Source organism: Wyeomyia smithii, chromosome 3, assembly GCF_029784165.1.
Source record: "Wyeomyia smithii strain HCP4-BCI-WySm-NY-G18 chromosome 3, ASM2978416v1, whole genome shotgun sequence".
Classification (NCBI taxonomy): Eukaryota; Metazoa; Arthropoda; class Insecta; order Diptera; family Culicidae; genus Wyeomyia; species Wyeomyia smithii.
This window is the reverse complement of record NC_073696.1, coordinates 239268269-239281960: the sequence shown is the minus strand read 5'-3', so window position 1 is coordinate 239281960 and position 13692 is coordinate 239268269. Positions and strand designations below refer to the sequence as shown.

Sequence of the window (13692 nt, the reverse complement as noted above, 5' to 3'; positions counted from 1 at the left end):
CTTTCCAACCGGTCCCGGGAAGTCATTTTCAAGTGAGTGCACGACGAACGTTGGTTATTCAATGAATTGCACTAGCGATTAGTTTTATGGCACTGGTCGGTTGCGGTCACCTTTCGTGCTGACACAGCGGGTGATCGCACCGACGTTTTATACTCGCACCGCTTCAATGTCATTAACTTATATTCTAAATGGTGCTGTCTGAGATCGTTAATTACAATAGTTAAGGAGCACCTTGGAAAGTGCACGTTTCGATCCTTGAACTTCGCTACTTAGGCCTTAATTCGGGAGTGTCCATTTCAAACACGGCTACCTTCACTTGGCCTGCACCGGCAGCGAACCTCACTGCCTTAACCATCTTCAGCTCGCAAACCTAGGCCCCACAACCGGCGCTGGTCATGTGTTTTTCGGTGCTGGTCATGTATCTGGGGCCCAGCAACACAAAGATTCTTGGCCTCGCGGAATTAAAAAAGTAGGTTGATCTTTACTAACACTTAGCCTGAACCTAGGACTGCAATTTTGTCCAACTCCAATTGCAGAATTTGTTCAACGTGACGTCGTTGCCATAAAAGCGGAAGTCCCAAATACCAACTGGAAACAAGACACAGACATCGCAACCGCTTACCTCCCAGGTGACCTACAGGGTGCGCCATAATTATTGCAATAAGAAACAAAGGAAAAGAAAACTTTTGAAATCAATATATATATATATATATTTTTTTTTTCTAAGATTTGGACCACTGCGACCATTATTTTGATCTTTTGTGGTAAAATAATTAAATAATATTAGTAAAATCAATTAAAATAAACAACATCTCATTCATTGTGTTCTCCTTTAGCTCTGATGACAGCTCAGAAAAGCTTAGGATAAGACTCGACGGCAGACCGAATTGCCATTTTAAAGAACTTCCTTCCAGAAAATTGAGCAAAGACTTCCTCAACTTGTCCAAACTCGTGTGTTTTAGTGAGCAGGCCTTTGCTTCTAACATTCCCGAAATCGAGAAGTTCATCACGTTGAGATCTGGCGAGTTTGAAGACCTTTCTTGGTGATGACAGTGGGAGAGTTGGACTTGCACCAGTCTTGAACGATCTTCTATGTGTGAGCCGGGGCACCGTTTTGCATGAAGGTTTTCTGGGCCCAACAAATATCGAACCGCAAACCGAGTTTGCATTTTTGTTGCAATAATTATGGCGCACCCTCGCGAGGTCTGCGCGCTCGTGCGGTACTGCGAAGCAGTCAAAAAGCCATTCATCATCGGATGCGATCCAAATCCTCACCACACGATTTGGGGCAGCTCGGCTACCAACAACACGGGTGAGTACCCTGTTGAATATCTTACTTACAACGAGATCAATATATGCAATGTAGAGAACAGTCCCATTTTTACTAACGCTATAACAGACGAGGCCTTGGCCTTACTCTATGTAGCGCAAACATTGCAGAGAAACTCGAAAATAGTAGGTTGCTGACGGTTCAAACATGTCGGATCATTGGCACATAATTTTCTCCAGCGAAGCTAATCCTTTTAAAAGTGAAGAATTTAGTACTTTTTTAAGGGAACACTTAGTCAACTCCCGGTCTTCCTACTCAATCGATATACGCAAACCCGACGATTTGGATATTGTGGCACGTCAAAATAACTTATGCCTACATGGCCAGCTGTTCCCTTAAAGGGAAGTTTGTGCCCTGGTAAAACGTAACGCTCAATAACCTCCGCGGTGAAGCCAGGCCCTTGTTCAACAGGGCTTCAATCTCATCCAACTGGGACAAATACGGGATCACTAAGTGCAACGCTGAGCTATGCAAGACTAAAAGAATTTGTAGGATCAAGCTCTGCGAGGGCATCCAAACGATGCTCGAAGTCTCACGACTCCAGAAAGCGGTGTCCATTGACTACACCAACGCACAGTGCAGTGGTTTAAAATTCGATTTTGACGCGCTAAATTGATAACTCCACGTACGTTGGATATACAATTATGACGTCTTCAGCAAAAATGGTGGGTAAGACCTCCTGCATCTTTTGGTGCTATGAGATTTGTGATTATTCTCCCCAAAAGTGAGATGAAAAATTTATTTTTTTGCTCCATCGAGATACAGGGTTGGTGTCTTCGGTGAAGTTATAGATATAATCAATACGACCAACTTTGCCGAAGACAAAAAATTCGTATCTGCTACTCAAATTGACTTAGAGAGTTTTTATTGAAAATAGACATGTCAAAACATATTTTTCAATGAAACATATTTTTTTCTATTTTCTAGGCCTTCACTATGTTCTACAAAGTTGTTAGTAGCATCAATATACACAACTGTCTGGAAGGTACTATATTCGTATTGTTTGAAAAACTATGAGTTATGGGCTATTTTTTATTTTTTTTTCACCATATTTCAAATCACTGTATCGTTCTTAGGGGCAGGTGGATGCAGATTCGGTGGTAAGCATATGAAAGTATAACAATAGAACTTCCAAACACTGGTGGTTTCGCTAGTCCACGACTTTCTGCTGATGAGTTGTGTTCATAACAAAAAACCTCGTTTTTACCCGCTTTAATGATTTTACCAGGTATAATAGTAATATTGTAAACCAAGATACCACGTAATAAGTTCGTATCTATGGTGATCATCCTACGCAGCGTTCCAAGTATTTCAGAACATCTAAATGGGCTATATTCCAGCTGGCGGAAAGTCAAGGTGATTTTCATACCGAAGGAAGGTAAGAAAGAGAAGAAAAAAAACTACCTAAGACCTTCAGGCCCTTAAACGTCACATCAACAATACTGAAGTAAAGGGAAAAAATAGCTACATTGGGAGATGCTTCAATCACCGTCTAAGGTACGAAAGGCTATTCACAAGGGGAAATCCTCTCCCCCCGCTTTGGTCGCTGGTGGTTGATGAACTATTGAGCAAGCTAAGTCAGCTTGGCTATGAAGTTGTTGGCTATGTCGATGGGGTTGTCCTCATAACTCGCGGCAAATGTGATGCAGCAATGGCGAACCGACTTCAGATGCAACTTTACCATTGCCTGGGTTGCTGCCCTCAGGCGTGGCTGAATATAAATCTCATAAAACAGTTATTGTACCTTTCACCTTTCTATCTCCTCCTTCACTGAATAAGCGTTTACTGAACTCCTGTAAAGAACTGTATTGGGATATCTGGGTATTACCCTGGACAAAGAGCTGAGTTGCACGGCCCAAATTAAATACGCAGCCAAGAAAGCTAAAACGGCAATTTGGGCTTGCAGTACATTATTTGGCAAAACCTGGGGATTGAACCCACAATTGGCTCTCTGGCCCTACATAACCAATGCATGGCCATGAATTTCCTACGCCGCTCTCGTGTGGTGGCCAAAGGCAAACGAAATGACAGCCCAAGCAAAGCTTAATAAAGTTCAAAGACTGGCCTGTCTCTCCTGTCTGACCAGAACCATGGGCACCAGACCAACGGTAGCTTTGGAGGCCATGCTTTGTCTACTGCCTCTCCATCTTCATGTAAAGAAAGAGGCAGAGTTTAGTGCATAAAGGCTTCAACAACACAAAACAATCTTCGAAGGCGATCATGTTGGTCATCTTCGCATTCTTAGGGACTCATCACAAGAATCTCGACGATCCATATAAGTTTCATACCTCCAAATTTGCCGTCAAACGCGTTCGGGAAACGCTAGAAATAGCTAACCGATGGAACAACACACAGGACTGTAGACATGATAAACGATTTATCTCTCCAAACCCTGCTATAACCAATAGGCTTCTCGGTCTCAAGCGTGGTGAACTACGTCACTTCACGGAAGTTTTTACCGGACATTACCCTGCTATCTACCGCTTAAAGAACATTGGTATTGTCCCGTACGATAACTGCCGCTTCTGCAAACTTGCTGTTGAAACGTCAGCATACCTGCTTTGTCAGTGTAAAGCTTTTCCTTCTTCAGACGTTACCTTTTAACTCCATATCAGGTATGGAACTCCAATCCCAAAAATGTCGTTTGTCTCTTTGACTATGCGATACCGAAATTGGAACACAGTATTATTAGCTACCAGCTGTGCTCCATCAATTAATATGGGTACCTGTAATTTGTGTACAGCAATCGAGGCGGCTTTATTATGGCGAATTTCTTTATTCCACCAACTCACCCCGGTTTGTTTGTTTTTTGTTCAGTCTTCAGTATAATACAGTACAGACAATTGAACCTAAATTTAATTAAAATGTAGTTATTTTAAATCTAGTTTGCTTATATTAAAGTCGAATTCGTGGCTAATTTCGTTGAAGAGCCTACAACTGTAATCTAACGGATAATGCTGGCCATACGTGGTGCGGTAGGTTGGAGTCCAGAGAAACATTCGGTTACGTAAGCGACGATGGGGCGCATGAATGTTTAATTGTTGAAGAAAATAACTACAGTCGACTGTGTTCATTAGAAGATCATAAATAAGTAACCTTTGCGATAACACTCTACGCTCGGCTAGTGAGCTTAGTTTTATCAGCTGACAACGATTCTCATAAGCAGGGAGGTGTAAGGGATTCTGCCATGGAAGTCGACGCAGAGCGTATCGAACAAAAGAACGTTGGACGCTCTCGATTTCATTAATTAGTCCAGTGTTGTACGGTGCCCAAACAGGGGCGGCATACTCCAAGATGCTGCGAACCAAAGAGCAGTAGAGTGTTTTCAGGGCGTAGATGTCTTGGAAATCCGAGCGGCCCTAATATGCTACCTTGGGGTACTCCGGAAGATATGGGAAAACAGTAAGAATGGCTGCCTACTAGGACATGAACGGAGGCTGTTCTACCCGTAAGATATGATAATAGCCAATTGGTTATCCATTCGGGCATGCCAAGTTGTTTCATTTTTTCTACAGCTAACATGTGCGGAACCTTGTCAAATGCTTTGGAAAAATCGATGTATATTGCATCTACCTGCTGACGTTTCTCAATACGTTTCAAAACGTTTGTCACAAAGCACCTGGATCGAACCTAACTACTGTCAATACCCATCTTTATTCGCTTGAATTGACCTAGTGCTGCCCGAAGCGCACCGTATAATTTATCAGTTTCCACCCACTACCGCACGTGCTTACTCAGCACTGCCTAGTTCGTGAATCTATAACATCGGTTCACACTTTTTCTAACATAATGAACTATGTTATTGATCGTCACGTGCCTAAGCGAGTTGTCTCTAAATCTAAACGCTCTCCGTGGCAGACTAGCGAACTGCGGCGCCTTAACTCTTACAAGCGAGCTGCTTTGATGGAAGTTCGCGTATATGTTTCCGGTTTACAAAAAAAGTGACAGAGAAGCGTCGATAATTACCGCGGAATCTCCGCCTTGAATGCAGTCTCAAAACTGTTCGAGTTGGTCGTGATGGAACCGATTTTTTACCATTGTAAGTCTCTTTTCTCTGATTCGCAGCATGGATTCATGCCAAAGCGTTCAAAAACAACGAATCTTCTAACGTTCACCGTTCATTTGCAATGGATAGCATGTCTGAAGGGCACCAAACCGGCGCTATATATACCGATTTGTCAGCAGCCTTCGATAAAATTAACCACAACATAACCATTGAAAAACTCGACCGAATGGGATTTGGTGGAAACATTTTTCGAAGCAATTCAGCGGAGATTTGTACGTTTTGCTCTTCGACATCTACCTTGGAACGATCCTCACAAGCTCCCCAGTTATGCAAATCGCGCGCAGCTCATTGGCCTTAACTCTTTGAAAGTAAGACGTGATCTTTCACGAGCTATGTTAATTGCGAGATGGCGAGAACCGACTGTGCTGTAATACTAGGCAATATCAATCTAATCGTTAATTCCAGAGTCGTTTCCCACGAATTCCTTTTCGTCGTACAAATTATGGGGCAAACGAAGATCTCATTGGACTTCAGCGCGTTTTCAATAGTGTATCTTCCGGTTTCAACTAACATCCACCTCGCTCTAGTATTAGGAGTAATTTTTTAAATATTTTAAGATACAATCATTAGGACCAGATTGAGTCTGTTGATGTTTAACGAATGAATAAATAAATAAATAATTATCTGGCGTCTCTTTCTTAATGACGTCGTAAATCACGATGTCATTTCTATATTTTTCGGTAGATTTGCCCTAACGCAGTGGAATAGAGAAATCAGTCCCAATGCCCTTCAGACATACAAAAATCACTCTCACCCTTAAGTTATAGATCGTTAGATTTTAAGCAACTTTGTAAAAGACTTTTTTTCACTATTACCTCCAAATTGACTGAATAAGATCAATTTTGCATGAGATGGCTTTTAAAACACTCTCAAACTCTGTTTCTTTTGACTCAAATGGAATAAAAAAAAAACACTTGATCCAAATTTTAGGCATATGTTTTATTTACTGGAAGCATCTAATCATTTTTCTCTGATTTTCAAAACTCTTCAAATTCTTTAACGAACTCAGATTCTAAAGCATTTGAACAAGTTCCCATTGTTTACACCAATTTTATATTTTATCGCTTTCAACATTCTTATTGAATTCTGAATCATAGAAATTTCTGATTCTAAGTGCTATCTAATCCAAGTATCATACCATTCTTTTCATACTATTGATAATTTCATAACTCGTTCTTGCTGTAACCAACCATCACTCAAACTGCCAAGCATTTCAAATAATATTGAAACAACTCTTCCCAGAAGTTCAAATCCCTTATCGTTAATAACAATCCATTCTAATATCAGCTCCTTTTGGATTTGAACACCGTCACCGGAAAAGGCCACCCCACTTGAGAGCTGAAACATGTTCTCGTCAAACCAAAACTAAATTACGGATTGCCTTTGACTACGCTTTGGGTCATTTACCGCTTGCGGTAGACTGCTGCTATGGTTGGTCAGCACTTGTAACTTTTTGCCCCGAATCCATCTGGGACCAGGTACCTGATTAAGTGATAAGTGCCGGTTCTACTAAACCCGACCGCTTTGGTTTTCCTCCCGTGCATGGGTGCGAATTTGATTTTATTTTTTACTCCGAGCCAGGCATAGCCGTACACTATCCTTGGCGAGTAGAAAGTGGAGAATTCATTAACAAGAAGGACATAAAACTAATATATATGCTTATGTAATTTATGCACTGTGCTGTAGCATAGCGCCTTGCATGAGTGCACAGTTTTGCCTGTGACTTCTGGGAGGTTGTGAAGTACGCCGCGGTTTGACTCCGCACCGATAAATGGTCCGCGGCAAAGATTGATGCATGATAAACGGTCACCCGGTGAAGTATGCGTGTCAGCTGAAGGATTGCTTCGCGTGCTGCCGGGGGTTCTCCTGTTGTTGGTGGTGCTGTCGGTTTTGCGATAAATGGTTAACCAAGCAATGGTGTGTTTCTCCGTCCTCGAGCGCGCGCGAGAGAGAAAGAGAAAGAGGGTTCCACACGGCACGGCATGCCAGCCCGAGTGGGTAACAACTCATCCGGTACTTAGTGGCGAACTTCTATTAGCTTCTGCTTTAACGCGGTTGTTTTTTTTTTCTCTGTTTTTGTTTGCGTAAGCACAGTGTTACAAGCACCATTTATTAAAACAAATGGCGTTTCTCCAACAGGTTAGCAATTAATGGCCGGGGACGAGACCCAATGGCAATGGACGCTGAGTGACGTAAATTAGGCCGCGCGCGTTGAGATGCTGATGGATAAATTGTGCGTAAATTTCGTGGGTGGAGAAGAAAACGATAAGAAATTGTTCAATTACTAAGCCCATCAATTTTCCTTTTTTTTTCGTTTTACGCTAAAAATATTGCCTTTTGCGCGTGTCCTCAACCACTAAAAACCTCAACAGTTTCTACAGCAATCAATTCAAAGCCCAGTGAGAGGCGTTTCGAACCAATGCGAAATATTTTATTGTTTATTGTTTGAATATTGGCAATAGTTCTGAAAACTTGGGTAATAGCTTCTCATATGGCTTTATTTGCAAAATTCTCAACAGACTTTATATCGTTTTTTTAATCAGCCCTTCTTTGAACAACAATCATAACAAAAAATCACCTCCCAGTGACAGTATAATTTGACTCCCGACTAGGTACGTGTTTCTTAAAATTGTTGCATGATGGCTGCCACTTACTTTGGCAGTTAGCTTTCCGACAGGCAGATGAATTAATCATGATGAATAGACCGCAACCATACAAACGGAACCCGGGCAGTGTTTCCCATCGAGCAGGAGGCTCCAGTGTCATTTGTTCCGTCTTCTTTTTTTTATTCTATTTGTTATTCACCTTTCTCCCAGTTCAAGACAATAGGTTTTGAAAGCGAACGAAATATGAAACTTGTATTAGGCCAAAGTTTTAACATCATCATCATCATCACCACCTTACCACATCATTTCGGTAGGTGAGCCTCCGCTCCAGGGTGCCAGCCTATGTGGCATGAGAAGAACCCGTCTAGCTAGTGGGTTCCGAACGGATCACAAGAAATAGCAACTTTCTGCTTGACTGCGACAAAATGAACGGGAAAAAAAGGCAACCGACTTTACTGGTGGGAACTAACGCCACCGGCAGCAGAGGGCCATAGGCGAGAAGGTCAAAACAAATTGTGTATCATAATGGTGAAAAGTTTTTCACAAAAGAGTTTTTCGGCTGCGTCCCCAATGAAACTTCGAAACGAGAACGGTGTGCTACATGCAATGGTAACCGGGTGGCACCGGGCGCTACCCCGATTCGGTGCTCGGCGGGTTGTCGACTTTTTACAATGGAATTTTAAAACTCATTTAAAAGAGAAACTGGATCGGGTCTCCTCTTGGAGAGCTTTGTAACGCCAAGGATAGTTCGCGTAATGGCGTTTGGAAACGGTTTATTTTTTTTTTCTGCTGGTTTCTTCAGTTCCAGATGACAAAAAGCTCTCCACCTGTATGTGTGAATCTGCGGCACATACCGTCTATGTGGTATGCTCGAAAGAACGAACGGTGGCGCTATTGTAGCAGGTTTTCGAAAGTTTACAATGGTAGAATTAATAACTTGCAGCTAGCGGTAACTAAAGGATGTTTTCGTGTAATTTAAAATTTGATAGAATGTGGTTTTTTTACGTCGTATTGTTCAAAAGTTAGTTCCATGGATACTTACAGAGAACATGCAGAATGATCTGACTGGTCGCAACCTGGCCGACCCCGTTGTTGGCCGTACAGATATAGGTGCCACCTTTGTGTCGGTCCATGTTCTCGATGACGTACACCGAGGATGTGAACTGTTCCTCTCCTGTGGGGCGGCGAAAGAGCGTACGGTTAATCAACCTGTATTAATCAGTCCGTGATCACAGAGTCGGAGCAAATAATTACCGTTTGGCAGTAGATTGTTCTTTCGTGTCCACGTGATATTTGGCATCGGGTTACCGGTGGCTGAGCATTCCAGCCGTACCGGGGAGCCTTTCCGCACCTGCAGGTGGCCACCGGAGGTCACGTGCGTTATCTTGGGCGGTACTGGAAAGAAACGTGAAGTAGAATGGAGAACGGTCAAAAGTTAGTCAAAAGTTTATATTGCGTGGCGGCTTGAAAAATTGCTCCCGCTATGAATCTTTAAAAGTTTTCTGGTGGAGTTTTATTTCGGCCCAACCCAAAATCATTTCTGTCTCCTATGGATACCTATCCCTCGGTTCGGATTGTCGAACGAACTTTGCCAACGATCATTAATTAGGGGAGATAATTGAATTAAGCTCTTGTGCAATTTATATTCCCGTGGTGGTTGAGTTTTGACCAAAGTTCACCAGAGAGATTGGAAACGCGTAAATCCTTAATCATGTATTATTGACTTGACGACTTAAATCTTTTTTGAAAAGTCGATATCGGTTTGCTTCAATTGAAAAGTTAAAAAGCAAGGTGAAGGAATTTTCATCTTACATCAAATAAGCACTTGTTTAACTGAGATGGTTGAACCAATATTATATGCGATATGTGTTAGCATTCGATCAAGCGTTTGTTGTAAAAGTTGTAAGAAATTCTTTATTGTAACATCTCGTGATATGTACATACGACATGTAGAGTCATCACTATTATTTCAAGATCAAGGCAATTAAATTGAAATTTAAATTCGAGATCAAGACAATTTTATCAAAATAGCTAATGGTGAATTGATTTGTTCGCAGAGATTCTCACCCCCACTCATTTGTTTTTCAGAAACAGTGAGCTGAACAGCGTGTGTAATCGAGTAGCGCGATTGAATAGAGAGTATGCTCGGACATTGGCATAGGAGACAATAGTGTTCAACCGAAACTGATAGGAAACTAAGTAATTGGTCCATTATAAGATGTTGGAATTGTATTGTGCCGTGTCAAATAATTGTTGTGTGAACAAAAAAAAAAGATGTTGGAACTTGCACGAGCTAGCATTCTTGGTCGAGACCTGCATAAAGTCAATGTCTAGGTAGCATTCCTCCAGGATATGAAGTGACGTGGCTCCAAAAAATCAAAACAGTCGGTCCAAGGCACACTGTTTCCAAAGCTACTGAAACGTTTTCGAAATTATTTTGATTCGAAATTATCTGATGCATTGATCACAAAATTGCCACTTCCATAAAATGAAAAATAATTAATGGAACAACTTAGCTGAAGACACTACAAAATCATTTTTTGAATCAAAATAATCAGATTTTTTCAGCTTGAGTGCCTCGTAGGTGAAAAGATCACTTCGAGTTGTTGATAAAAGAACCAGCAGTGACTGTGACCAGCGACTGGGAAGAGGGAAGGGATGTTAGCATGACCTGTATTATTTAAAGACCTTATTGATTTCTACATCTCCACGAAGGTCACGGGAATGTTATTGTTGTTAGTAAGAAGGGGTACATTCGATTTGGATTTACCATGATAGGTGGGGCGGTCATACATACTAGGGTGGTGAATCGTTATATGGAAAAAACGAAACTTGATAGCAGAAGGCCAGAACCAAGCTTTTTTGGTCCTTAAGGGGCCCCAAACAATCCTAATTTTATCGGAAGTCGACTGGTTTTGTCTCCGCTTGGCGCATTGCATTTCAAAGTTATATGGAGATTTGTATGGAAAAACCAACTTTTTTGCATTTTCCAATCTATAGAGCTCAAAATGGCTCAAACCAAAGGTTTCATGACTTCAAATGGTAGGTTTTTTGATGCCTAACAACTTGGCCGAAGACACTAAAGAACTAGGGTGTCCTAAAAAAATGCTAAAGCTGTTCAAAGTTGATTATGTCAAAATTTATGTTGCAAATCATTTTTTCTGCCAACACTGCCAGTGTACCGGCGTCAGTCAGATTTCCATCAGAAGTGACCTCAGAAACACATTGTAGATTCTACCTATGACTAGAATGTTGACCTAAATTTGTTTGCTCGTTCCAGCTGAGTGTACAAACTCGTTACGACAGGTTACTTCTGATGGGAATCCTGCTGACGCCGGTACATTGGTAATGTTGGCAGAAAATAAGATTTTCTGCATTTAAATCGACATACTCAACTTTGAACAGCTATAGCTCTTCTTATGGAGCACCTAGCTCTTCAATGTCTTTTGAAAAGTTGTTGAAAGGCATCTAAAATACTATACTTTAAAATAATGTAGTGCATTATTAGAGTATTATTGAGCTCTCTAGAAAGGTAAATGCAAAAAAGTAGGTTTTCCCATATAAATTTTCATACAAATTTGAAATGCAATGCGCCAAGCGGAGACAAAACCAATCGACTTCCGGTAAGTTTAGGGTTGTTTGGGGCCCCAAAGGGACCAAATAAACTAGGTTCTCGAAAATCGATCATTTTTCCCCACCCTAATACATACATTTTATAACGGTCTCTATTTAGCTATTTCTGATTGGATCTTTGCATAACCGACTTATTAGAGTAGCAAAATTTAGTTATCTATATTTGGTACCGTTCAGAGCCAAAATACAATAGAATGCTGTTGGGGCCATGCACAAGTGTAAGTGCCATGTTAGTGTAAGGCAGACAATGTGTGCAGCAGGGGAAACGAAAAATCAGGGAACTGGAAATATGATACAGATTTGGAAAAATACACCGCATCCCGACGGGACTTGAACCCGCAATCTCCCTGTCTCTGGCATGGTGTTTTGACCAATTAAACTACGGGGGACGGTGGTACTGTTCCACAATCTATATCCGTAGCACATTCCACTGCCGACTTATTGTATTGCGGATCCCCAACTACACAACCCACACTGCTAGTTTAATTGGCGAAAACACCATGCCAAAGACAGGGAGATTGCGGGTTCAAAACCCGTCGGGATGCGGTATATTTTTCCAAATCTGTATCATCTGTATCATCTGCCTTAATGAACATGAATGTTAACGGGTAAAAGCCGTTGTTAAAAAAAGAAATTAGTTCGAAAGTGTCGAAAGTCGAAAGTGTGTTGAATTTTTCGATTTCAAACCGATTCAAAATAATACTATAGATGTTATTAGGGCCAGGCATACCTGCGCGTGGTTTGTATCATAAAATATATAAATTCCTCTATATTTGCATGCCAGGAATCGAGGCAAAAAATGATCGTGAAAAGAAAGGAACTATTTTTATCAAGATGGTGACTTAAGATATAACTGAATATAACAAATACACTGGAAAAATATTTGCTTATTTTCAATAGCGAATAAAAATTCAAATTAAATTTTCAAAACTAGGCCCTTTATAACATTTTCATTCCAGCTCAGTAAAAAAAAGTAAAATAGATAGTAAATATTTTCTACGATTCACCGAGCGTTCCAAAGTTGAAGAAGTAATTCATTTTGCCAATTGAACCACATTTTAAGGAATGTAGGAATCTGATCTTAAAAAATTTGTCTTGAACAATTTTCCATAAGTTGTACGTATATCGTCGTACCCGCCATATGTTTGGAATCGCTTCACTAAGTATTGCCACACCCAGTATGAATATTGCAGCTTCACCTGGAACAGGCAGTTATCGCGTGTTTCCTACTTCCCAAAAGTTGCAGTCTTCAGCAGACTTGTTTATAAAGGTGAAAAATTTCTGGATGGTGCAGAGTTTAATACGAAATTGCACCGCTATGTGGCGTTAGTGTGCAAGTGATTCCTTTTGTTTTGACCTTATTTTATCTCACTCCGACTCGACTTCTTAGAAAGTAAGGGTCTTTAGCAAACTCACTCTGAAATTCAAGAGTTTCTGGTTGATGAACAGCTTAGTGCCGAATTCTGCTGATTGATGGTGCTAGTGGGCATGAAATTCATCATATTTTGACCTCAACTTGCCTCTCGATTCCGACTTTCTAGAAAGTTGTGATCTTCACCAAAGTTTTTCGGAAGGTCAAAGGGTTTTGTATGGTGGACGATTCAGTGCTGAATTTATGCAATACGTGATGCTACTGAGCATGCTAATCCTCGTATTTTTACTGTACCTTATTTCACAATTTCGATTTCCTAGAAAATTGCGGGTTTCGGCAAAGTAGTTCTGGAGATCGAGAGTTTTTGGTTTGCGGACGTGGCGCTAGTGTACATGCAATTCTTCGTATTTTGATGTTAATTTATCCCCTTGATTATCACTTTCTACAAAGTTACAGTCTATGGCCAGTGGCACCGCAATATGTTCTTCAAGCATACGTATCGCATGTCTACCGCAATTGTTTTCATGACGAGAAATTATGTCGAGAAAGTGGCGCTAATAGTGGTCTTATTCTCAACCAAACTGTCTAAAAACCAACTTCTGAAAAACTTTGTTAAAGACCGCAGAACAGTTGAATATAAGAAAGTAAAGCAAGTAGAGAACATTGAAAACTGATGTGGCAGAAC

General features: G+C 41.0%; 1 protein-coding gene across 3 annotated transcripts in view; it reads right to left on the bottom strand.

The window, feature by feature from the left end:
* Positions 1-13692, bottom strand: part of LOC129732351 (hemicentin-1-like) — a 417768-nt gene that overhangs the window by 26570 nt on the left and 377506 nt on the right. For all 3 annotated transcript variants that reach the window (XM_055693168.1, XM_055693167.1, XM_055693169.1), the window contains 2 exons: positions 9257-9397; positions 9045-9176 (listed from right to left, as the gene is read on the bottom strand). In XM_055693168.1, the coding sequence (XP_055549143.1) occupies positions 9045-9176; positions 9257-9397 (273 nt within the window). The remainder of the gene's footprint in view (positions 1-9044; positions 9177-9256; positions 9398-13692) is intronic.